Here is a 27,995-nt window from a genome sequence, read left to right as displayed (position 1 = left end):
GCCTGGTCTACAGAGTGAGTTCTAGGACAGCCAGGCAGCCAGGGCTATACAGAGAAACCCTGGTCTTGAAAAACCAAAAAAAAAAAAAAAAAAAAAGAATTAAATTTTTGTTATATTAAGTCAGATTCTGATGGTAGGAAAGAGAGAGTTAGGTTACTCACCAAGGTGGGGTCAATGTCCTCAATTGCCAGAAGTCTGTTATATATACTGTGAACCTTCTCATACTTCATGCGACTCTAAAGCGGCAGAGAAGTGCATATTAGTATATACTCACAACTGCGCTTTACAGAACCTGAAGACTGTACTGCTCCCACAACACACACGAGACGCCTACACTGCACATAAACGTATATTAACTCAAGGACTAACAACTGTTTATTGTTACCATCTCTAGCTACAAAACAAAGATGCTACCAGAAAAAAATTTTAGTCCTGCAGTAAAATTGTAAGCAGTAGATAAAAATTCAAGTATTCACCAGGTTTAGGAAGAACCATGAGTTTGAGGGCCACACACACAGACACAGAAACACACACATACACACACACGCACACACACACACACAAACTCAGTTCCACATCTTCTGACTCTTCTCACCTCTTCATAATCTGCATATGCAAAATAAAGGAGCATGTTCTTCTTTAATAAAGTGCTTATGGCTCTTTCATAAATATTAGCAGCTTCGTCACTAAATAACTTGGCATTGTTCATGTCCTAGGAGGAAGGGAAAGCACGTCCTCAGTAACGCTCGTGTAGCTGGAGGAGTCGAGTGAGGCAGGACCCACTCTAAAGTGTACTTACTGTGAAACAAACACACACTGGCGTTTAAGGATTATAGAATTACTAAGGATTTCTTCTTGATCTGGGCAGAGGAGAGTTTCTAGGGCCAGGAACTTCTACCACCCAGTTATGCACTCCAGCCCCCATACTTTAAATTAATTACCATTTAAGTGCTTTAAGTGACAAGTCATTTTGATAGTTTTAAAAGCCATCAAATTTTAATTCTAAGGAATTTTGAGTGTTACTAAAGTTCATACTGACATAAGTTTAAATATTTCCTTTTCTTTTTTTTTTGAGACAGGGTTTTTCTGTGTAGCCCTGGTTATCCTGTGCTCAGCTCACTCTAGAGCAGGCTGGGATTAAAGGTGCATGCCACCATCTGGCAAGCTTAAATTTGTTAACATATATTCTTATATAGAAACTTTTTTTTTGGGGGGGGGGTTTTCGAGACAGGGTTTCTCTGTGTAGCCCTGGCTGTCCTGGAACTCACTCTGTAGACCAGGCTGGCCTCGAACTCAGAGATCCACCTGCCTCTGCCTCCCGAGTACTGTGCCTCCTGAGTACTGGGATTAAAGGCATGTGCCACCACTGCCTGGCTAGAAACTTTTTAATAAATTTAGCATATAAAGTAATGAGTTTTATTATGGTATGTTCATCCATGCATACCACTCTACTTTCCTTACATTCTACCCACAGCCATGTCTAGTCTCTCCTCCCCTTCTGCCATTTACTGTTTTGCCTGCATGTGCTTAAATATAGACAGTATTTAAACTTTATTACTAAAACTGATGCTATATTTGTCAGTAAATCTTATTGCTAGATTAAAATCACAAAAGGAAAAAGAAGATGGGGAGGGATACGCACCCCCTTTTCTGCAAGCAGCTTACTCGACTGTTCCAGATACTGGGCAGCTTCATACCAGATATCAGGGTGATGGCCCAGCACAAGGAGGCACTGTTCATAGGCAAACATAACTAAGGGAAGACAAACACACGACATCAGTTAAGATAAAAGGCACTAACAATATCATCACAAGCACCACAGCTAGATTATTAGACTCAGGCACGGTCTTTAACAATGAGTGAAATTAGTTCCAACATTTAAGAAGGACATAGTCTACACAGAGGACAGTCATGATGAAAGTCCTCTGACCACACACACACACACACACACACACACACACACACACATCTATCTAAAGGAAACAAAACACAGGAAGAAAGAAATCCTGAGTAACTTCACTGACTAGTAGCTGAAGACCAGAGGGTCAGAAGCTGGTCAGTGAGAGATGGGACAGAGGGAAGGGTGTGTATAAATCCGCAGAGGTTGCCAAAAATGTGACTCAGTGTACAATTCTTGTTTGGCATGTAGATGGTTCTGGCTTTAATCTCCAGGCCCCCAAAATAGATGTAGGCAAAGAAACAGTACTCATAAAGTCCTGCCATTAAGTGAGCCTGCAAAACTGAAGAATTCAGTGAAATTCCATTCTAGCAGTAACAGAGATTTGCACAAGACTAACCCTTCTGGGCAGGCAGCAGTAGTGCACACCTCTAGTCCCTGCCCTTGGGAGACGGAGGTAGATGGATCTCTGTGAGTTTGAGGCCAGCTTTGTCTACAAAGTGAGTTCCAGGACAGCTAGGGCTGTTACAAAGAGAAACCCTGTCTTGAAAAACAAGAAATAAAAATAAAGCAAAACAAAACAAAAAAGAACCCAAAAGACTAACTCTTCTGAAATTAAAAATTATAAACTGAAAACAGAAAGTTTCTCTTTGATAGAGCATATGCTTAGCATATACATCTATATATGACTTTGGGTTAGATCCCTGGCACTTCTCTATTTCCATCAATGTGTCTACCTTTATATGTTTTCACATACATATATTATATAAGAAAACTGAAATAAAGCACCCACCCAAATAAAACCAAGCCAAAACAAAACAAACAAACAACAAAACCCCTGTGCACAACACAATAAAGCAGGAGTCAGGCCAGAGTGGGCCAGGGCAGAGGTTCATATCATACAAAGTCCAAACAGATGATAATTCAACTGCCTTTTCAAGAAAACTCAGAGAAGACAACAGAATCCAGTCTTTACAACCTATTATTCATAAAATGTTTAAAGAAAAAATTATATGGGCAACAAAACATGAAAAACTGGCCAACAGTTAAAAGTCAAAGGAAACCGATCTTACAAAGGCCCCTGTCTGAAGGAATGAGCCAAGGAGGACTTCACAGCTATTGTAAGAATCCTATGCAAGCATCTAAAGTAGACACATTACAGAGGCAGGAGAGATGCCTCAGAGATTAAAAGCACTTATTAAGATTATTATTAAGATGAAGACGAGCTGGGTTAGATTCCCAACCCCCATACAGCAGCCATAACTATCTGTAACTCCAATTCCAGAGGATTCTTTGGGTCTCTTTGAGCACCAGGCATGTAAGTGGTACAAAGACATTCCCTCAGCCAAAACATTCATACACATACATTTAAACATACATAACATGCATACAATTAAAAATTAAAATGCAAAACAAAACAAACACACACACATTATGACACATGAATCTCAATAAAGAAATTAAAATTATAAACATTTCCTGGAAATTTATAGAACTAAAAAGTATAGTATATAAGATGAACAATTTGCTGGATTATTTTACCATCAGATTGAATATAATAAAACAAGGGAAAGTGATCATGAAGGTAGAGCTATAGGAATGATTATGAATAAAAAAAACCCCACAGGACTCAGAAAATAAACAAACAAACAACAACAAAACACAAACTGCAGCCTCCTCTGGGCGTGGTGGTTCATTCCTGTGACCCAGCACCCAGGAAGTTAATACAGGAGGATGAGTTGGAGGTCATCGGGGCTACACAGTGAGCTGGAAGCCAGCCTAACCTGCAGAGCAACAGGCAAGAGTGGTGGGTGGGAGAAGCAGCAGCAGAGCTGGAGAGTCCATGAGGCTAAGACCAAACAGTCCCAGAGACAGGAGCTGGAGTCCCTCGCGGGCTACTCGGGTTACCTCTTTTGGTTATCAGGGTCTGGTCCTCTGTGCGAAGAGGGTTGCTCTTCTCCCACTGGATGTACTTCTTCCACATGTCCACTTGCTGAGCTTCTTGAGGAGTATTCTGAGGAGGCACTGAAGGAGCGTTGCGGTCCAAACCTTTCATGACTGTCTCGTATTCCTAAACAAACATTTAAAAGTTGTTGATGAGCCTAGAACATCTCAGATATATAGGGAGTTACTCCATCAGCTGGAAACAATTTGTTTAAAATGTTTGCTCTCTTACCCCTAATATCACTTTTTATTATGATTTTAGAATTCAAGGTTATCCGAAAATACACAGTGGGTTTCAAGTCAACCTGGGCTACATGAAACCCTGTCTCGAGAAACAGAATTCAAACAACATCCACAAACAACAAAACAAAACCCAGGAGTCAGGAAAGACAGAGTGTTATAAAACCAAACCAGACACCTCGGAGTGGTCAGCAGAATAACATAGACTACCCCTGCAGATGTGTGATGTAAAAGAGCACGAGTGAGTGAGTTTCTGCCTCACTGTTATTGTCAACTTTGGAAAGGTATGTACACAGCACAAAATCTGTACCAGAGAGCTATGTTGTATTATAAATACACTGACTACAGAGTAACACAATTTTCAGATAAGCAAATATGAAGGGAGAATATCAACTACTTCAATAATTCCATGTAAATCTCTGTTTTGAAGAATATTTCTAGCCACGCACGATAGCACATGCCTGTAATTCTATCACTTGGGAAGCTGCTGACACAGGAAAAGTGCCAGGAATTCAAGGGAAGCCTGGGCTACAAAGTATTAGGGCAGTCAGCACTACATAGCAAGACTTTAAAAAACAAACAAACAAACAAACAAACAAATAAAATACTTTTTAGACTGAAGATGTGACTCAGTAGTAAAACATTTCTTAATGTGTGGGAATCCTTAGGTTAGATGATGCCCAGTAAACACACACACACACATACCACACCACAATTCCTTCCAAATCGAACATATATTTTGTCATTTACTATAACTTAATAATTCAATTTAACTATATCATTTTTCCATGCCTTTGATCTTAGCACTTAGGAGACAGAGGCAAATTGATCTCTATGAGTGTGAGGCCAGACTGGTTTGTTTCATGAGTTCTAGGACAGCCATTGCTACATAGAAAGATCCTCTCCTCAACAAAAAACAAAACAAAACAAAACCAAAAATCATCATCTCAGACAGGTATCAATTAGCTATAATTAGCTGTTGAAATGATTGAAAATATCATGAGTAATATCAGATGGAAAAGTTTCGCTAATTATTTTAATGACTCAGTTAACATTAAATTAAGTAGCCCATAAAATTCCATACCTTTGCTACACGTCTAGCATTCATGTAGTCTCTACTCCGATCTTCAATCATCTTTTTAGCTAAATGAATATTGATACCCTAAGGAAAAAATATCATTATTAACTGCTTTTTCTTTTCTTTAAAATATTTGTTTTTTACAGCTTTGCAAACCAAACCCATAGCCTCCCCCATGCTAGGTAACTAGACAAACACTCTATCACTAAACTATACACGCAGCCTGGAAAGAATAAGTAGACTTGAACGAGAGATGGTTTAGTAGGTAAAAGCCCTTGTCATAAAAGCCTGGTGACTTGAGTTCCATCCCTGGAACCCAGGTAACAGTGGAGAAAACTGACTACATATAGCTGTCTGGTGACCTCTACACAGCATCATGACACACGTGTTCCTTCATCCCTACAAAAGTATCTACTCTGTCAATTGTGAGTGGGCTGGGCAATTCTATTAATAGGAAACATTTTCACTTTACTTTGTGTGGATGGGTAGTGGGTGCACATACAATAGCACATGCTGGAGGTCAGAGAACAAATTCTAACAGTGGCCTTTCTCCTTTTATAATGTGGGTTGAGTACTGAACTCAGGCCATCAGGCATGGCAGTGTGTCTTTACCTGTTGAGCCATCTTACTGGACAAGAGTTGGTTTGTTTCACGTTCTTCTTTTAATAAAATGTGTATAATTGTTTTGCCTGAGCAATGCCTGTGTACCAGTGCATGTCTAGTGCCCATAGAGGCCATAAAAAAAGAGCTGGATTCTCTGAAACTGGAGTTACAAATAGTTGTGAACCACAATGTGGTACTGGGAATTGAACCTGGGAACTCTGGAAGAGCATCCAGTACTCTCAACTGCTGAGGTATATCTTTCTAGCTCCTGGCCCTAGAATTTTTATAGACATGAAATCATGAGATTCTATCTTATCCAGTTAAATCAGTCATTAAGCAAACAAACAATGAATGCTGGCAATGATGTGGATAGGAGGAACAATTATACACTACTGGTGGGAATGTAAATTAATTCAAAATTCAACATACAGATTTTTTAAAAAGCTACATATAGACCTACTATATGATCCAGCTATATAATTCTTGAGTAGTGATCAAAAGGACTTGAAGCCAACATATCACAGAGATAGTTACAAATTAATATTTATTGTAGTACTATTTAAAAAAATAAATTATCAGAATAAATACAAAACAAAGTGTCTAGGAATATACAGTTCAATGATAGGCTATTTCCCTCATATGCATAAAGCTTAGGATTTAATCCATGTGCAACAGCAGTAGCAGCAGCAGACACTAACACCAACATTCAGGCACCTGACACTAGAAGCTTGTTCTCTACGTTTACAATAGATAATAACTGGAATGGCCAGTTTGTAGTACACTTGGGCTTGGCTTACCTCTTCATACTTGTTGTAGTCTCTCCAGAGTTGTTCAATGTTGATCATTGGATTAACACAACCTCGTTGATAAACTCTTCGGACAGCAGTTATTCTCTGATTTTCTGCATAAGATCCTACAGCTTCCCTAAAGTTGGATAAAAATATCATTAATTGTATTATAGCTAAATCAATTGTTTATATATTAAAAATTAAGACAATACTTACACTCCTTTTAAGAAATTGATGTAATCCACCCAAATCTAAGAAATAAAACAAAAAGTTAATATTTTTCTTGATCCTTTCACTTTTAGGTGTATACCCAGAGTCCCATGCATCCTGGGTAAGTACAGTACTACTGAACTATATTCCCAGCCCTTGTGTAGATATTTAATTGAACTTTACCTGATAGGACATAATTTCCATTCCAATTTTATCTAGTGCAAAGTCATAAGCTTGAGCCATTTTTTCTCTGAAATTAACATGAAAAATACTTTAAAAATTTTTACCAGATGGGTATAACAGCCCATACCTAATATCCCAAGAAGCTGAGACAAGATCACTACCCTGAGTTAGAGGTCATTCTGGGTTACATAGTGAGTTCAAGGGCAGCCTGGGATATGTAGTATATACTCCATACTACTCTGAGCTACAAAGCAAGACCTTTTTTGAAAACAAATCAGGAGCCAATCAAAACCTAAAACTATTATCAAAATACATCAGAGAACATCCAAGTTAGAGTCACTGAAGATAGGTAGGTATAAGTTATAGAACAGAGTTAACTATCAAGTTAGATATTTTAAGTGGCACATTGTACCATATAACTTGGCAAGTATGTGCTGAGATAATCATTAAAAAGCTTCTTGAAAAAGTTTGACAAGCCTGTCAAAAAAAAAAGTGCTATCATGTTGTAAATGCACAGTGCTTAACAGAGAAAAATTTGGATGTGTCAGTACTGAGGTGGAATATAAGTGCCAGTGGCTTTCTTTAAACCAGGTTTCCTGATTTCTTGGAGAATTCTGACTTTTCAGTACTTAGTTTCTTCCTACCTATAGTTCAGAGACAGAGCTGGTGTGAGGCATGTGGAGATGACTGCATCTAGAGACAGCATGCACTGATACTAGCCACTGCTCCAGGGTTTCTCTGTGTAGCCCTGGCTATCTTGAAACTCAATCTGTAGACCAGGCTGGCCTGAAACTCAGAGGTATACCTGCCTCTGCCTCCTCAGTGCTGGGATTATAGGGGATACCACCACACCCAGCTCACTATGCATTCTTTTTTTTGTTTGTTTTTTTGGTTTTTTTTTCAAGACAGGGTTTCTCTGTGTAGCCCTGGCTGTCCTGGAACTCACTCTGTAGACCAGGCTGGCCTTGAACTCAGAAATCCATCTGCCTCTGCCTCCCCAGTGCTGGGATTAAAGGCGTGCGCCACCACGCCCGGCCTCACTATGCATTCTTATGACCATGATTTCACTTACTTGTAGCTGGGCAGTTTACCCTTGGTTTCTCTGACGTATGAAAGATAACACTTCCATAAATCAATGTGCAAAACCTTCATAAGGCATCTTTGAAATAGCTTTAAATATAAGAAAATAATATTAGCATCTGGGTAAATACACTTCATATTTGTATGAATGAAACAGCATATTAAAAAATAAAGTCAGTCTTTTTAGGAATTAATTTTCTTATAACTAAAAGGCAAATAAGAGGGATGGAAAGATGACACCGTGGTTAAGAGCACACTGCCTGAGGCCCTTGGTTTGATTCCCAACATCTATATGGCAGCCTATGACCATCATAACACTAGTTCTAGCAGCTCAGATGTCTACTTTTGTGGGTACCAGGCATGCATGTGGTGCATGCATATATATATATATATATATATATATATATATATATATATATACACACACAAAAAAAAAAAATCTTTAAAATTTTTTAAAAGGCAAAAAACAATCCTCTTTTCAGTTTAGACAATCAAAATCATGCCCATGCATTTCACAAGTATAGTCATTTTCTTNAGCTCAGATGTCTACTTTTGTGGGTACCAGGCATGCATGTGGTGCATGTATATATATATATATATATATATATATATATATATATATATACCCACAGGCAAAATTAAAAATTCTTTAAAATTTTTTAAAAGGCAAAAAACAATCCTCTTTTCAGTTTAGACAATCAAAATCATGCCCATGCATTTCACAAGTATAGTCATTTTCTTTCATTTCCCCAGAGCCATAAGTAAATAAATATAATTATTTTTCTTTTGTAATATTTTCCTTAGTTTAAATTGGCATATGAAATAAATTTCATTGAGGCATTTTCATAATTTGCTTATTGACCTTTTCCCTTACTCTTCCCCACTCCAACTCGTACTGAGCCCCCATCTCCCAATAGCTCCCTCTGCTCTCATGGCCAGTGTATTCCACACACTTCTGGTTTATTTTGCTTAACACAGGATATCTAGTATCTGGTTTCATCCACTTTCCTGCAAATGTAATAATCCCACTCTGCATATGTACTGTATTTTTTTAAATTCATCTGTTGGTAGACATCTAGGCTGGCCCATTTGCTCTGTTATAAACAGTACAGCAATAAATAAACATGGATGTACAAATACCTGTATGGTAGGAGCTAGAATCCTTTGAGTACATAGCCAAGTGTGGTATACCTGGGTCACATAATAGCTATTTATCTGTTTTTGACACAGGTCTCACTACATATCCCTGGCTGTCCAGGAACTCTCTATGTAGAATAGGTTAACCTCAAACTCAGGGATCCATGTCTCTGTCTCTCTAGTGCAGGGATTAATAGCATACTCTACCATACTTTGCTGCTGTTTATCTCTGAGGCAGCACCTCAGCCTAAAATGACTATGTACTAAAAATGACGTCCTAATTCTCCTGTCTCCACCTCCCAAAGGCGAGGATTATAGGTGTGCATTACACTGTCTGGTTTTTATGCAGTGCTGGGGTTAAAGGCAGAGCTTCACCAGTAAGCAGCAGCCCAGCTTCCACTGCTCAGTTTTTGAGAAACCTCCAGGCTAACTCCCACACAGCTGCCCTACTTTATTCCCCACTGCAGTGTTTAAGCACTTCCATCTCCTGGTTCTCAACAGGACTTATGGACATTTCTTCTCGGTTTTAGCCATTTTGACTAGAATACATTAGAATTTCAAAGGAGTTTTAATTTATATTTCCTGAAAGCTAAAGAATTTCTAAACTTTGAAGAAAGTGAAATATTATTACAATATATAACTACTACCTGGATGCAGTAACTTAAATCATTTTACCATAGTTATTTACCATTTGGTCATATAGAAACTCTTAAACTTCAAAATATAGTTAAGAGAACTTACCTTTTCAACCTTGTCATAATTTTTAGCTTTAATCTGAAGAGAAACAAAAAAAAAATAGGATTAATGTTACTCTTTTTAGAATATCAACACACTCTTTCTGAATTTTTGACCATTTTTAAATCAACCTTATAAATCTTTCCTTGAAAATAACAAATAAGTCAGGTATAAGGGTATATACATGTGATCCAGAAGTTCCAATCCCAGGACCATGCTGTGAAGGGCAGAACTGGTTTCCAAAGTGATCACTTAGCACCTTATTACAACTGCCACAAATTTTTGCTTGGAATTAAGTATGCCCTTTAAACTAGCAATTTTTTAGAATTTACTGAGAAATCTCTAGTATGTGTGTATACTTATATCTATCTATCTATCTCTATCATCTATCTATATATATATACACACACACACACACACATATATATTACACCATTTTTTCCTTTCATTTTTCTACCTCCAAACCCTCTCATATACTCTTTTTTGCTTTTAAATTCATGGCTCTTTTTCACTGCTGTTACATACAAATAGATATTCCTAAATATATAACACAACTTGCTCAATCTGTTTGATATTGCTTGCATTTTCAGGACTGACCGTTTGACACTGGATAACCAACTGGAGACTCTTCCCCAGGGAACACTACTTGTCTGCTCTCAGCGTTCCTTAGTTGCCTGAAGTTCTTTGTGTAGGGCTCAGGACTTCAGAGCTTTCTCCCATCCATATTAACATGTCTATTAGTAGCCTCCTAATTCAGCTCATGTTTAGGCAGTCATGTTGGTAAACCTATGAGTGCAGCTTCTGAAATTCCTAGGAGACACAGTCTTTCCATCCCCTTTTCCACACTAACCCTTCTAAAGTCCAGTTGTGCTGTAGATTTACCAGTGAGCTTTACATGTGATTGATAGTGGTTTTCTGTGTTGGTCTCTGTGGCAAAGAGAATTTTCTTGGATAAGCAGTGAGGACTACACTTCTCTGTGGCTATATGGACAAATCTTTAGAATGTAGTTAGGGATTGTGCTGGTTTAGTAGAGGTTCTCCAAGATTCATGAATTCACTAGCCTTGTGTAGTGTGCCTAGGTTTTCAATACCAGGTGTGATTTCCCTGTTGTTGAACAGGTCTAAAGTCCAATTAGAGAGATGTTAGCTGGTGCTAAGGTTTGCATGCCACTACTGCACATTTAGGGTTGTGTACCATGCTGGACTTCACTGTGGTTCATAGGCAACGTAGCTGGGTAGCAGTATTGGTTGTTTCCGACCTTTGGAAGCTTACGAGGCACCTGATACCATGAAAGCTAGTCCTCAGGAAAATGGCTTTCAGTTTAGATCCAACTCAGGGGTCTTTGGATCCTGCATCTGAAGTGCATGATGCCTTTAACAACAGTCTATGGTTTTGGAGTTTCTTGGATCATCTAACATAAACCCCAACACTCAACATGAGAAACCCTCTTTTGAGCTGTAGGTCAGGGTTGTCCAAGGGACTCCTAAAATATCTTTTTTGAGACAAGGTCTCACGTGGAAGCTCCAGCTTTCCTGGAACACTGTGTAGATTGGCCAGCCTTGAACCCAGAGATCCACTTGCCTGTCTTCAGGGAGCTGGGATTAAAGAGGTGGGCACCATGCCCAGCTAATTATCATATTCTTTTCTATTCTCAGACTCCTCCCATATCCTTCCCGCCACCCAACTTCATAATTTCCCCCTCTCTCTCTTAAAAAAGAAAACAAAAACAAAACAAACAAACAAACAAAAAAAAAAAAAAAAAAAAGAAGAAAAAGGCCACTACAAACTATGGAGCCTGATTTGTGTTAGCCAACTAACTACTCCTGAGTATGGGGTCTATCTGGAGTATGGCTGATATGTTGTCACTCCCTCTCCCAGGACCTATCATTCGCAAACAGCTTTTTGGTTTGGAATTGGACTTTGTACCCACTCCCCCTCCCTCCTCTGTGCTGAGATTTTGTCAGGTTTGAGCTTGTGTACGTCTGTGCACCCTATCAGTCTCTGTGAGATCTATGGGCATTTGCCCTGTTGTGTCTGGAAAATGACGTTTCCTTAAAATTACCCTCATCTCTGGCTCTTACAACCTTTCTACCCCTTCCACTTAGATCCCTGAGCTTTGAGGGTAGAGATACAATAAAGACATCCCATTCGGGGCTGAAAAATCCAAAATCTCTCATTTTCTGCACACTGTCCAGTTATGGGTCTCTGTGTTAATCTCGTAAGTGATGCTCTGCTCTACGTGAACAGCAGTAAGTCATTAGGAGTCATTTTATCAGAACAATTGTAGTAAGTTCTCCCTTAGGCCCATGACCCATCTAGTCTCAGGTTCTTTGCCTAGTATAGGTACTTCTCATAGAGTGGGTGTTAAATCCAACTCAAAAGTATTTGTGAACCTGTAAATTTATGTCTTTTTCACTCTAAAAAATTTTTGTTTTCTTTTTAGGCTAGGCACGGTGGCATACATCTTTAACCCTAGCACAAAGGAGGCAGAGGCAGGTGGATCTCTGAGTTCCAGGCTAGCCTGGTCTACACAACCAGTTCCAGGCCAGGCAGGACTACACAGAGAAATTCTGTCTTGAAAAACAAAAGCAATACAAACAAAACAATATTTTCTTTTTAACTTATGGTTTGTCTTTCAGTGTTCCTTTTTCTTTCTCTACTTAAGGTCTTTTGACTATAGGCTCAGAATGTTAGCTTTACTTCTTTATTCAAAGTCTGTCTGCTAGACTTCCAAGCAATTAGTCTTTGTATGACCTATTTCCTTTGATCTACTTACTGTGCTATATTTGGTTCATAAATGGTTTCTGGCATCAGGTTTGTATCAATCAATCAATCACTTTTCAATTGTCCTTCTACAGTAGCTGTTTTGGGAGCCTATTGTGTCAACTTTAATTTACATTCTTCTGGTTGCTACATTTTGTTCTCTGACTCACGGAGCTGTGCTGGCAGATCTGACAGGTGAGGAGTAGATATAGACAGCAAGCAGGCTGCTATTAGTCCTCTACCAAGCAACCAGGAAAACATGCTGTGGTAGGAAGGTCTCAGCCTGCCTATTTGGTTCAGGTTTGTTGTTTCTTAAAACCCAGTATGGGTTGCAGTTAAGAGCACTTGCTGCTCTTGCAGGGTACTTGTCTCAGCATCTACCTGGTAGCTCACAACCCTAGTTCCAAAGAATCTGATACCTTCTGGCTTCCATAGGCACTGTATCCTGGTAGCACATAGACATACACAAAGGTAAAGCACCCATAGACATAAAACTAAAGAAATCTAAGGAGGAGGAAGAGGAGGAAGAGGAGGAAGAAGAGGAGGAGGAAGAGGAGGGAGGGAGGGGAAACAGAGAGAGAGAGAGAAAGAGAGAGAGAGAGAGAGAGAGAGAGAGAGAAGGAAAGGCAAGCTAGTGATAACTTTCCTCCTCGGGGCAGAACAAAAAAGCAATTAACAGGTTCAAAGTCTCAGTGTGGGTGAGTTTCTTGGTCTTTTCCCTTCGAGACATCCATAAAACCTAAGGCCATAATCTAATCATCTTCTAATCATCTTAAAGGGAGTTGAAGGTAAGTGTGAAAGATGGTAAGTTTAACTCCCAGCTTCCTACATGTAGATGAAATTATTTATAGTTCTTATAGTTGGTCAGAAAAACCAAATTACTTATTGTTGAAACTATCCAGAGATATGAATATACAACTCCCAGCAGAGGTAAAGTTAAAAAACATGTGGCAATATGTACAAATTTCCAAAGTGAGAAAGACAGACTAAGATCTTATGTATCAGTCTACACTCACCAGAATGGTAAAACTTTAACAGGGTAATAAGCAGGGGATGGTGTGCTTGAGATCAGTCTGAGCTACAGAGTGACTACATAGACAGAGCTCGTCTCAAGAACAAAAGACAGAAAGGGAAAAAAGATATTAATTCTATCAAAGACAAGCAAGGAAAAGTTATACACTAGTGGACAAGTCATGACATACCCTTTAAGGGAAGCCACTGGTAACAGCCATTAAAAGAAAAACAATAAAAAGACCCAGTCAGTTGATAGCGTGTTTGCCTAGTGGTATGAAGCCCTGGGTCTGATTCCCAGCACCACATAAATCGGATATGGTGGCTCATACTTGTTACCTCAATATTTGGGAATTGTAGGCAGGAGGATCAGAAATTTAAGGCTGTCCTTGGCTACATAGCAAGTTTAAATCCAACTTGAGACACATGAAACCCTACCTCAGTTCAAAGAAAAGTGACTCAACAATTCCATTCCTGAGATCCACCTCAAAGAAACAAAAGCAGCAGATTATATAAAGTATTTGTACAAGACTATTTATTGCAAGCATAAATAGCCTAAATTAAATGTCCACAACGTAAGCAGTATAATTAATTACGATGCCCATATCATGGATTACTGTGTACTCATACAAAGTGAATTAGCTACCTGAGCTAAGGGGGACTTCCAGAAGATCATGATAAATGAGTATGTGTTAGTAATGTCTGTAACATAATTCATCTTTTGAAACAATGATCAAAAATCATTTATGATGTTTTATGACCATGAAAAAAACATGGACTGGATAAAAGGCTGTTAAAGTTTTCAGAACTGTCACAGTGATAAAGTATGCACTTTCTCAAAAGGTCTGTACATAACTTGTTGTTTCCCCTACACAAATTGGTCTTGTCTCCTGAATTCTTTCTTTGTTTTTTCGTTCCTCTCTTTTTTTTTTTTCCCTCTTGAAAGAAGGTTTCTCTGTGTAACCCTGGCTATCCTAGTCCTCCATCTGTAGACCAGGCTGAGTTTTAAGGAATTCGAAGATCTACCTGCCTCTGCCTCCTGAGCACTAAGATTAAAGGTGTGCACCACCACTAGGCTCATTATTTCTTTAATTGGTATTAGCATAACAAATACAGCCGAAAATGAAACTTTTGACAAATGTAAAGTTAAGTTTCTGGCACTTAGTACATGGTCACTGATTGTCAGTCATTAATTCAACAAGTGAATACTGAGTAAGCCAACCTTGATAAAAATACTGTGATACAATCTCATTATTTCTTTGTTTATAAGAGCCCGTGTCCGTGTCCGTGTGGAGTCTTTCCTCTCCTACCATGTGGGTCCTGGGGATCAAACCTGGACATCAGGCTTCATGAACAAAGCACTCTCTTACCTGCTAAACAATCTTATTGCCCCTCTGTCCTGTTTGTGAAGCAGGGTCTCACTGTTCCTGAAGTTTGCTGACTAGACGAGGCTAGCTGTTAATGAGCTCCAGGGATCTATCACCTGTCTCTGCCCAAGATTCCAGATATGATGTACTCAATTTTTATGTGGCCTCTAAGGATTTAAACTCAGAAGCATATATTTTAATGTGAATATATGTGTTTCTGTCTATGTGACCAAGGAAGTCAGAGAGGTGTTGGTTCCCTAAAACTGGAATTCTAGTTGTGGAGTTGCTTAATGTGGGTGCTGGAAATCAAACTTACAAGAACCCATATATTCTCTTAACCCTGAGCCATTTCTCTTGCTTTTAAACTCAGATCCTTATTATGCTTGCAAAGCAAGCACTTTTCTAACTGTGCCAAATTCCCATCATAATTTCTTTTGTTTGTTTGTTTCTTTGTTTTTGAGACAGGGTTTCTTTGTGTAGCCCTGGCTGTCCTGGAACAGACAGTGAGATGCACAGTGAGACCTTGTCTAAAAAGAAAAAAAAATTAAAATTCTCAGTCACATTCATTAATCTTATTATTCTACTTCACACCCTTCTGTAAAATAACTTAATTATCCTTAGAGATGGTGATCCAACAGCTCTGGCCTCTATCGGAACTTGCATTCATATAAAACAAACCACACAGACCTACAGAATTAGATCACAAAGTTCAAGTGGCTTCATAGCAAGTCCATGTCCTTTGTCACAAACAAAACAAAACAAAAAACCAGGCAAAACAATCTCAGTCTATACATTTGGTTGGGGATTTTGCAAATTCACTATTTGGAACAAGCCAAAATAAATGTTTTTGGACAATACTGAGCAAACAGGACCTCTTATGGCAGTTGCTTACAGTGATAACGAAAAGAATTGCAATCTATACTTCTACCCTGCTCTCAGAATCCTTTCCACTCTCAAGTGTAGTTCATACATTTTATGAATCAAACTAATGTGAGTTTGAGAGGTGAAGATGTCAAATTCTAATTATGAAAAACTGTTTAATCCAAGCACTGGGGAGGCAGATGTAGGCAATCTCTTAGCTCAAAGCCAGGCTAGTATACAAAGTAAGTTTCAGTACAGCCAGGGCTACACAGAGAAATCCTGTCTCTAAAAAAAAATAATAATAATAAAATTCTAACTCTAATCAAGAACCTCAAAACAAATAAATTCCTAAATATAAATCCTTATTTTGAACATTTTTTCTTTAATACCCTAATACAGTGAAAAGTATCTTTGAAAAGTACAAAATATAAACAGTTTTAAGGAATATGCAGGGGCTGGGAGAGATGACTCAGTACTTAAGATAACTGTTTGCTCTTCCAGAGGTCAATTCTACTCCCAGCAACTACATGGTGGCTCATAACCATCTCTCCTGGGATCTGGCATGCAGGTAGAGCATACACACACACACACACACACACACACACGAGTGTATATATATCTCACATACACACACACACACACATATATAATAAATCTTAAACAAAACAAAAAAGGAATTTGCAAAACAGTGACTACCAGTGGGCCAGGCATAGTGATACACACCTGTAATCCCAGCATTCACGAGGCAGAGGCAGTAAGATCACACATACCAGCCTCGTCTACAAAGTAAGTTCTAGGACAGTCATGGCTATATAAGGAGAATGTATTTCAAAACCCTACTCAAAATAAATAAGTATGTACAAATAAGTGTTTAAGTTGTCTGAGTAGCTGGGATAGTTGTCCTTCGTGCCTCACTCAAGTTTTACAGTAAAGTTGTAAAGAGAGGAGTGTGTACAAATAAGACAAACTGTATTCAGTAGACAACTACATGAACACCGTATGGCAGGTCCTTCCTGCTCCATCTTCATTTCCAAGCACTGGTGGACAAAATTGGGCCTTAACTCATGGAGTTATATTTTAATTGTAGTGAAGATAATTTGACAACTGAAGAAAAAAGACAATTTGTAAGTTTTGCCAATCTATAGTTCCTATTTTTTTTCTATAATAACATTTATTACTTAAGAAAACTATACTTTTCCTATTAATTATAGCTATAAATGGTGCTAAGGGTATGGTATGGCTCAGTGGTAGAGTGCTTACATTATAAAAAATAAAAAGATAAAGGCTACAGATAAATGTGCATAGCTTAGTGGTGTAGAGAACAAGATTTAATGGGCTGCCACATGGCAGATGACTCATATACATTAAGCACTTCATTGTAATCGGATTAACAAAATCATAACCAGATATTCCAGACCCTTGTGAATTATAATTAAGTGCATTTAAACTATTCTCTTTTTTATAAAATTATGCTTATACTAAATTTACTTCCCTTTGGGCTATTTGTACAAATCAGAGTACTATTTAATCCTTTACTTTCCTAAGTCAACTAAAATGTCTGAGGGCTAGGAGCTGCAGCTCAAGTGGTGGAACATGTTTTTCATGTGCAGGGTTCTAGACTTGATTTCCCAACACCTCTCTCAAAAAAGTGTGCATCATGTATTCTTGTGATTTACCAAGTGGATATGAGAATATTGTAATCAAAATCTTTTAAAGATCTTATAACTTAATTGGAAACATAAAACCAATATTAAGAACAATACAGAAACGAACTTAACTTTAAATTACTCTGTATATGTTCTGTATCCTATAAAATCCAGGGGAAAGGGAAAGAAAAGCAGAGTCTGTAACAAGTAAGGGTTCTAATGACTAGATGGAATCCAGGCCGCCATGAGAAAGAAGCAGGTTTGTAACAGCCAACACAGGAGTCTCAGGTTTTCTGTAGAAGAGTGAAAATATCTATGTAAGTAAGAATATATATTGGAAAAACAGGTTGGCTAATTGTAGTGCAGATCTAACAAAAAGGGCAAAAGAGCCAAGCAGAGTTAAAATGGGACATAAAACACCTGGCTATTACTGTGATGTTTCTGGCAGGTGATCATGTAATCATGTGGTGGTGCAGATCAGAGAGGACACTGTAGCGTTGCTGGTACCATGAGTGCTAGTTTCAAGAATAGCTAGTATTTATATATTGGGAAATATTGGCCTGGGCCAGCAATACAGAGGAAAACAGAATAAACAGTTTTCCATGGAACAAACAAGAGAACTATTGAGAGCTGTTGCATAGTAAAGTTTACTTTGTATTAGATTATGAAATAACTGTAACTAAGGTAGAAATGCATGCCAGCAAATAGACCATTTTCAAATAAAACAATATTGACTTAATAAATACATGATAAAAAAGCATGAAAAACTTTTTGTTGTTGTTTTTGGGGGTGGGGGGTTGGGAAGGCAGAGTCTCTTCTTTGAAGCCACTGCTGTCTTTAAACTCACAATGTAGACCAGGTTGGTCTTGAACTCAAGAGTTCTCCCTGCTTGAACCTCCCAAGTGCTGGGATTAGTGCTTGTGCCATCAAGCCTCACCAGGACTCTTTCTAAATTATCTATTCCCAGACAGAGAAAAGGAAGATCCATAAAGAGTACCAAGATAAGAAGAGAACAAGGAGAAAAGTAATATCAAAGTAGTCAGAGAATATAAAACAAAAAAGATTTAGTGGGTGGTGAGAAATGCCACATCCTTTTGAAGGAGAGTACATAAAAGAAAGACAAGGGGATTTGGAAATAAGGGCATTATTTGTTACAATTTTAAAGTTGAAGCAATTCAAGTTCTTAGGACTTAAGAAAGTCAGAAACAAAATCCTGGTAACACCTGCAGCACTTAGCAGACTTTAGCAGACACTCAACAAGTTTATGTGCATTAACTCACGGTTAGAAAAACAATCAGGTCTATGGCTGGTAAACTGGCCCACTTAAGTTCAATCCCTGGGATATGGTAGAGGGAGAAAACTGACTCCAGAAAGCTGTCCTCCAATTTCTTCATGCATGCCATGGCACAAGTGCTCTTTCTCTTGCATGCGCGTGCGTACACACACACACACACACACACACACACACATTAGGAAAAAAAGGAAAATGATCCAGTTTATGGGAAAAAAATGAGGTACAGGGATGTTTAGACTTTTCCAAGACTGAGGGTTTGGGGTTTTTGTTTTGTTTTATTTTTGACATAGGTTCTCACTTATATAGCCCAGGCTAGCCTCAATTAATGATCCTCCTGCCTCAAAACCCCACTCCCCACACATATTTTAAAACAAATATAGGAGCTGAAGAGATGTCTCAGTGGCTAAAAGCACCTGTTCTTGCATATGACCTAGTGCTGACCCCTAATACCCACATGACACCTCACAGCTGTTCCTGGGCATTTGATGTTTTCTTCTGGGTTTCACAGGTACCAGGCATACACACTGTGCACAGACATGCAGGCAGGCAAAACACCTATACACATAAAATTTATGAAAACCAAAAACCAAGTATGTAATTTACAATAGAGACTGGATAGGGGTAGATATGTGCCTCAGTTTGTAGAGTGCTTGCCTAGTCTTCACTAAATTCTTGGGTTGACTTCTAGCACCAAATAAAATGGGCTGCAGGCATTACTAAGTTATTTGTCCAACCTTTTGTTCTCTTGAAGTGAATTAAAAACACTTGGCATGTTGGCACACACGTACTCAGACTCTGGAGAAGTAGAGGTGGGAAGATCAGAAGTTCAGGGTCATTTTTGGCTACAGAACAAGTTTGAAGCCAGCCTATGCTACACAAAATGATATCTCAAACAAGCACACTTAAAAAAAAAAAAAGACTACCCAGATACGCTGATGCACATTTGCAATCTCAGCTACTTGAAAGGATGAAGCAAGAGGAGCATTTGAGCTTAGAAGACTGAGACCAGCCTGGAAAACATGGTAGCCCTGACAAGATAGCAAAACAAACAAAGAAAAACCACATGAAGAATGGAAATATATTCATATAATTGTAAATGGAAAACTTAAAAGTCAAAGCACTCAAGAGGCTGTTTTAAAAATAACACACCAAGTAGTTGATGTGTATGCATGTATAAGAGTTGCTGGGCGTGGTGGCGCACGCCTTTAATCCCAGCACTCGGGAGGCAGAGGCAGGCGGATTTCTGAGTTCGAGGCCAGGCTGGNCTACAAAGTGAGTGCCAGGACAGCCAGGGCTACACAGAGAAACCCTGTCTCGAAAAACCAAAAAAAAAAAAAAAAGAGTGCAAGAGACAACGGTACAAAAAGAATATAAGAGAACTGTAGAACAAACTGCATACTTGGAAGGCTGAGACAATTTCTCTGTCACAGGTTTTATTTTTCTAATATTTTATTTCCAGATAAATTTTATAATAATCAAGGGAGTTAGGTTGGTTTTGGTCAAAGTGATTTCCAACAGTTCTCTTCAACTATCATGGTCATTTTTCTATGCATAGAAACATCGTCACCATAGACCTACTTTTAAATGCTCTCAGATTTTAACCCAGGCTAACAAAGTCAAATAACTGTCAAGTGTACTGATTTCACCCAAGACTGTGAAACTCAAAGCTTGGGCCTAAGCCTAATTTTGTCCTAACTTAAGAGGGCATCAGCAATACTTATCATTGAACATTTATGTTCAGCTTTATTTAGCTAACAAAACAGAGCAGTTTGTCGTCATCAACCCAATTATTACCCTTCAAAGCATAACCAACCTTCAGTGTTTACTGTTTAGAAACAGTGTCTTACTAACTGGTAGCATAGGCTGGCCTTGAGCTCAAAATTGTCTTGCCTCTGACTCCTCAGTGCCAGGATTACATGTTTGCCATGTTTTATGGCTTGTACATGCTTATTAAGAACTTAACTGGGAAAAAAAAAGAAGAAAAAAGAAGAAAAACAAAACAAAAAAACAACAAAAAAGAACTTAACTAGGGGCTGGCGAGATGGCTCAGCGGGTAAGAGCACAGACTGCTCTTCCAGAGGTCCTGAGTTCAAATCCCAGCAACCACATGGTGACTTACAACCATCTGGAATGGGATCTGATGCCCTCTTCTGGTGTGTCTGAAGACAGTGACAGTACACTCATATACATAAAATAAATAAATCTTTAAATAAAAAAAAGAACTTAGCCAAGCTGAGCTGTCTCCAGACTTTACATTCCTCTACTTTTAAAAGCAACTTTCCACTCAGGAACTTAGCAATCACCAAAGACCTGCAACTATGAAATAAACCTTACAAATATTAAAAAACTTAACAGTATATCCATACTCTAAAATAGTCCATGTTTTTTTTTAAATCAATACTGCTACTTGAACACTTTTTGTTGTTGTTTTTGTTTTTTTGTTTTTCGAGACAGGGTTTCTCTGTGTAGCCATGGCTGTCCTGGAACTCTGTAGACCAGGCTGGCCTCGAACTCAGAGATCCGCCTGCCTCTGCCTCCCGAGTGCTGGGTGTGCACCACCACTCCCGGCTACTTGAACACTCTTAAGTAAACAGTTGGATTATGATCCAACACCCATTCTCTCAATCTATGTGCATAGTTTTCTGATTTTATTATAGGAAACAACTAAATTACAAATACCTTTAAATGCTCATCAAATAACGTAATCATCTTCAGTACCAACGTTATACATTCAATCCCATTCCTTGTACCCAAAATACATATTGGCTACTTTTTAAAAAACATTCCAAAGTATCATAATATAGCCCATTTTGAAAGATCTTACCAGCCATCTTTGATAGTGAAGTACAAATTATAAAAGGTAGGCTTAAAGAAACATTGTGAATGTATAAAAATACTGAAAAGCTGTATTTGATTCACCCACACACATCCTGCCCCCAGGGTCTCACTGTGTAGTTCTGGCTGGCTTTTGTTTTGTTTTGTTTTTGAGATAGGGTTTCTCTGTGGAGTCCTGGCTATTCTGGAACGATATCTGTAGACCAGGCTGGCCTGAAACTCAGAGATCCACCTGCCTTTGCCTCCTGAGTACTGGGATTAAAGGTGTGCACTCGTCTGGCCTGAAGCTCTTATGAAGGCCAGGCTGGCCTCTGACTCCTGAATGCTGGGTAAAGGCATGTACTACCACATCCAGCTGTTTCTAATGAAGCAAAACACTGGAAATAATGAATGTATAAAACTGGTTAATTAGCATTCACCTGAAACAGACAGCAGTATGAACTGTACAAGTGAATTTTTAAATATACAAAAGTATGCTACCATGTCTACAGCTTAACTGTGAAACAGTATTTTCCAGCATGTGAGGCCCTGTGTTCAGTTCCCAGCACCAGAAAAATATTCTGCCATGGGAAAAATAAAAGCTGCCAAAAAAGCATTAAGAAGTGGTGTACAGAGACTAATTCAGCATTTAAGAGCATTTGCTGTTCTTCCAGGACCCATATTAGGTGACACAAAACTGGATTTCATCCCAGCTCTGGGGAATCTAATATCTTCTGGTCTCTGTGGCTGCATGCATGCATGTACACATACAGACAGAAATAAAAATAAAACCCTTAAAAATTTATTTTATGTATATGAATATTTTGCCTGCATACACACACACACACACAAATTGTTGGATGCCCTGGAACTGGGGTTATAGATGGTTGTGAGCCACCATGAGTGCTGGGAAATGACCTTTGGTCCTCTGCAAGAGCAACACGTGCTCTTAACCACTTAGCCATCTCTCCAGCCTAATATTAATACTTTAAATATTAGCCTTAATACTTTTAAAAGTATTAAGATTTTATAGACCTAGAAGTTAGAGTGATTAGGTTAAAGGCTAAAGGTAGCTAGGTAGTGGCCCAGACCTGGATGATGAATTTATTTAGTACAGTTTGGGATAGACATGAAATCCTTGTCTAAAAAAAGAAAGAGACGGATAAAAAGACAAACACATAGGTGCAAAAATAGTTTTCCTTTTAACAATTAGAACAGGTTCAGCTTTTCCTCCCATCTTCCTTTTACTTGGTACCGTTCATTATGTCTGCTTTTTAAATAAACTATTGAAATGATCCCTGAAAGTATAATCTTATGTTTGCCTTTTAAAATTAGTCTTTTGATCCTACAATTATTTATCCATGTACTAAGCTTCAGGAATAAGTGTGAATGAAAGTCTGTGACGGTCATGCCTGTCCACTAACTCATCCAAGGATATTCTGCTCACTCATCAGAAAACAAATGATTTTTCCTTCTGATTCCGGGTCTTATTTTGTAGGTTTGGCTGGCCTTGAACTCAAGAGATCTAGCTCCTTCCCAAGTGCTATGATTAAAACATGTACACACACAGCTCAATGTAATTATCGAGATACCATGAGTACCTGGAAATGGCTCAGCAGGTAAAAGCCCCGACCATGAAAGCCTACAAGTTAATACAAGTTTAAACCTAGAACTCATACAAGCCCACAGTGACACACACTTATAATTCCACACTGGGACAGTGCTAGGAGAGGTAGGGACAGGAGAATCCACCTGAAGGTAGTAGGCCAGCCAGCCTGAAGTGTGCAGCAGCACAGCAGCAAGAACAAAGTAGATGGAAAGAACTCCTCAAAGTCATCTTTTGACCTGCACACAAACCCACACACAAACCCCTTTAAGATTCCTTAAGTTTTCTTGTAGCTCCCACAACAGTGTATGACAGTACTAAGTCAATACAGTTAAAACTCTACCAGCTGTCTGCATACCCATACATACGAACATTCATATTTATGCAATATGGCTAAAATTACTTATAAAATACAATATCTTGTTTTGTTTTCTTGAGACAGGGTTTGAACTCACCAACATATGGCAGCCTGTACAAGGATTAAAAGCATAGTCACAGGACTGGAGAGACGGCTCAATGGTTAGGAGCAGTGGCTATTCTTGCAGAGCACAGAGTTTAATTCCTAACACCCACATGGCAGCTCACAATAGTCTGTAATCCAGTTCCAAGGGATTTGACAACCTCACACAGATATACATGCAGGGAAAACATCAATGCACACAAAACAAAAATAAATAAATAATTTAAAAGGAAGCATATGTTAGCATGCATAGTCATAAACTACTGCCTTAAGTACATCAGGAAATGTAAAAATGTATAAATTTCTAAAAGTTCATTATAAGGTCTATAATTCTTAAGACAGTAGCTTTAAAAACTCTTCAATTTGTTTTACTTGTACATGCGTGCAGACATGCCACATGTTAATGTATGGAAGTTAAGAGGACAATTTGCAGGTATCAGTTCTTTCCTTTCACCACGTGGACTCCACGGATTGAACTCAGTTGTCAGGGTTGGCTGAAGGTGTCTTTTTTAACTGTTGAGCTATACTACAAGCTTGAGTAATGGAGTCTTAAATCTAGTAGGTTTCCATGATTTTGATATTTACATTAGTATAATAAAAGTCAATTCCATTACTCATTCATTCTACTGAATAGAAACTGTTTTTAGTTCTAGAAACATCTCTTAAATAGCCATAAAAAGGAGAAATTAGAGATTGTTGTTCCTAAGAAAAACCAAGACAAAAAAGGAAAAAAAAATTCTAATTTCTATAAATGTAAACTTTTTGTGTGAATCCAAAATGGATCTGATGATCAATTTATCATAATAAAAATAACAGAAAAATAAATTGCATAGTGTTGAATTGAGTACCAGCAGCTCGTTCTCAGTCACTACCTAATCCTGATGAGACCATGGGAATACGTACAAAACCATTGCTCTGACCCTTCCCTAGACTCCACTGTCTTACCACAATATGTATACAAAGTATGAAATCTAGAGACAAATATTGTACAGGTAAGATTTTCATTGCATAGGGTGGGTTATATATTTGGAAAACCAGATTCTATTACTTAGCATTTGATTACCAATAGAAAAACAAGAATTGAAATGTTTAATGTTAGTAAGCAGAATATGACTTTTGTATATAATAGTTATTTCAAAAGATCTCTAATTACTGAAAGACTTCATCATGATTTTAATGTTGATCATTTTCCATAAAATGACCCAAGTCTCACAAGAAATAAGTCAAAGTCTTTCTCACAAACTTTCTTTTTTTGAAGGGAGGAGAGGAGATCAAGAACAATTACATTCCAGATTTTAAAATTCAAGGAAAACAAGCTGTAAATTTTGGCAACTGTGAAGAAAAGTCCATGCCATTTCAGTTAAGCATGGAGGTCAGTGGCACGCTGATAAAGGAAGTTATAAACAACCAGCTGAGATAGGCCCTTTAAAAACTATATTAAAGTATTTCACAGGGAAACTGAAATCTTCTCTCATGTCTGGTGTTGAATTGTAAAAATACAAAAATCTTAAAAGGTAATAATAAAATGATCATAAGTTGGTCAGGTCTCAGCAGACAAAGCACCTGCCACACAAGCCTAACTGCAAATTCAATTCCTGCATCAACTTAAGGATAGGAGAGATCTGACTCCATAAAGTTGACCTACGATCTCCAAACTCTCCACATGTGTAGTCAGTGTGTGTGCACACACAAACAAACAATAGTAACAATTAAAACAAACAAACAAACAAAAATAAATAAGACCTTAAGGGGTTTGACCAACAACATAAAAAGTATTGATCCCTCCCACAAGTGACATGAGAAAAACAAGCAAAGGCAATACATATGAAAGCACACTGATGATTAGAATACTGCCAGAGCACTTGAACTTCTAAGCAAAGCCTCCAGGGTATGCCTGCAAAGTTAGGACCTGGGAAGTAGGAGGAGGAATGATTACCAGGAGTCTATGGTCACGTCACCCTCTGCCTAAACAAGTTCTAGGCTAGCTTGAATTGCACGAGACCATTTGAACCCTCTGCACCCTCCACCTCCAAAAAACCCTCAAAATCTCTAATAAAGTTGTACTAAAGTTGAAAATTTCCTTTGACTAACCCAATGTTTGTGCAAATATGGGGAAAAGATGACCAAATGAACTAAGATAAACTGGCTATCAGAGAAAGAAATTGAAAGGACTCTGAACATACAAAATATGCTCAATCTTCTTTATAAGAGAAAATGTAAATGAAAACTTCCCTGAAATGACCTTTAATTTACCAGATGTATTTTGACAATTTCATTATGTGAAATAATTTATTACCCCAAAGTACTGGCAAAGTTAAAAGGTGTAATAACACACTGTCTATAAATTACTTAAGAAACTGGGTGCTTTCAAAGATTATCAGTAGTACTAGAATTTTAAACTTTAACAGCCTGAATGGAGAACCATTTGGACTTGAGAAATTTCTAACAAATCTTCTAGAGCCTTTGATAGAATATTTCTATTTCTAGGAATTAGAAAAAAATGTGTATAAATGTTTTGCGCAGATCTGTTTGTGCCACTGTACTGAGTGCAGCCTGAAGCATTTCCCTTGTTGGGTGAGTGTGCTCTTGAAGCAGTACATGCCTGAAGCCAGACAAGGATGTCAAACCTTTTGGAAATAGGGTTAGAGATGGCTGTTAGCCACCATATGAATGTTGGGTATCAAACTCACGTCCTCTGCAAGTGCAGCCAAGTGTTCTTAACAAACTGAGCCACTGCTCTAGTCCCACACTTCTGGGAATTTAATCTATATTCATACAACTGGAGGTGAAATGCATGTAATTACTCACTGCAGTAAAACCTGCAATAAAGCAAGGTGGAGAAGCACTTCAACATTTTCAAGCACAGGAGAAAAGTACCTAAGACAGTATATTGTGTGCTAATAAAAAGTAGCCACATCTGGGGCTGGAGAGATCGCTCAGGGGATCAGAGCACTGGCTGCTTTTCCAGATGATCTGGGTGTAATTTCCAGTACCCACGTGGCAATTCATGGTAACTCCAGTTCCAGGAGAGCTGATGGAAGGTACACATGTGATACGGATATGAATGCAGACTGAAAGCCCAAAATGAAATAGTCATCTATTAAGGCGAAAATAAAGAAGGCATGCACATAAACACATCAGACATCTTAAAATTCTTGAGAAACTGAACAATGTTACAGAAAAAGGCTTTGCACCTCGAGGATCTTTGAGTCGTACTGACATGTGTTCTAAAGATGTCCTTTAGGAGATAAATACCTTTTTTGGCGCTATATTTTTGTGGTACACGAGACTAAACTTGTTAGTTAAGCAAGCACTCTACCACTAATGTATATCCCTCAATCCTTTGTCTTTATTTTGATACACATACACACCAAGGCTAAATTGTAAAGCCTGACCTTGAACTTGCTTTGTGGCCCAAGCTGGACTTGAAGTGAGGCTCTTCCAGCCAGCCTACCAAGTAGATAGATTACAGTGTAATCATCATGCTTAGGTTTTTTATGTTAATGTCATTAAAGATACTGTCAATCAGTTCTCAAAACAATTACAAAGACAGTTAAGAATGCACAAAAGAAATATGTCTAATATACATGCTGAAACTGGATTACAAAATTGTTCAACTTATAGAGTTAGCATGCATGTTAGTGTGTTCATGTATATATGCAGGTACACATATCATGGATCCATGCAGAGGTCAGTGGGCAACTGCTAGTGCCAGTCTTTTACCTTCTATCTTGAGATAGGGCCTCTTGTTTGTCACTGTTTAATCAGATTAGCTAACGCACACTTCTGAGAATTGTCCTTGGCTCCACCTCCTATCTCACCTTGGCAGGGCTGAGATTAGACAGGTTCATGCATGCCACTGTATCTGGCAGAAGATGGGTTTTGGGGATCCAAACTCATGCTTGCACAACACTTCAACTCCTTAGGTATTTCTCCATCTCCTAATGGTATTTATTTAAAGTAAAGCTTATGTTCAGCTTCTAAACATCTATTAGAATTGAAACTAGGAATAGTGACATATGCCCATATTTCCAGCCTTTGATGCCTGGTGTAGGGGGATGATAGTTCAAGGTCAGCCTGGGGTTCACACTAATTCAAAAATAAATGAAATCTGAGCCATCTTTTTAAAGCAGTTACTTGCAGCCGGGCGTGGTGGCACAGGCCTGTAGTCCCAGCACCCGGGAGGCAGAGGCAGGCGGATTTCTGAGTTCGAGGCCAGCCTGGTCTACAAAGTGAGTGCCAGGACAGCCAGGGCTACACAGAGAAACCCTGTCTCA

General features: G+C 38.4%; 1 protein-coding gene across 1 annotated transcript in view; it reads right to left on the bottom strand.

Moving 5' to 3' along the window:
• Cstf3 (cleavage stimulation factor subunit 3) overlaps positions 1-27,995 on the bottom strand; it is a 74,233-nt gene that overhangs the window by 11,946 nt on the left and 34,292 nt on the right. Inside the window, exons 4-13 of the mRNA XM_021183871.1 lie at positions 9,902-9,934; positions 8,016-8,113; positions 6,944-7,010; positions 6,767-6,801; positions 6,560-6,686; positions 5,166-5,243; positions 3,806-3,968; positions 1,643-1,752; positions 596-712; positions 162-236 (exon numbers count right to left, since the gene is read on the bottom strand). Of these exons, the coding sequence (XP_021039530.1) occupies positions 162-236; positions 596-712; positions 1,643-1,752; positions 3,806-3,968; positions 5,166-5,243; positions 6,560-6,686; positions 6,767-6,801; positions 6,944-7,010; positions 8,016-8,113; positions 9,902-9,934 (903 nt within the window). The remainder of the gene's footprint in view (positions 1-161; positions 237-595; positions 713-1,642; positions 1,753-3,805; positions 3,969-5,165; positions 5,244-6,559; positions 6,687-6,766; positions 6,802-6,943; positions 7,011-8,015; positions 8,114-9,901; positions 9,935-27,995) is intronic.

This window comes from Mus caroli, chromosome 2 (assembly GCF_900094665.2).
Source record: "Mus caroli chromosome 2, CAROLI_EIJ_v1.1, whole genome shotgun sequence".
Taxonomy (NCBI): Eukaryota; Metazoa; Chordata; class Mammalia; order Rodentia; family Muridae; genus Mus; species Mus caroli.
The sequence above is the reverse complement of the archived record's forward strand: the minus strand, read 5'-3'. Positions and strand labels throughout refer to the sequence as shown.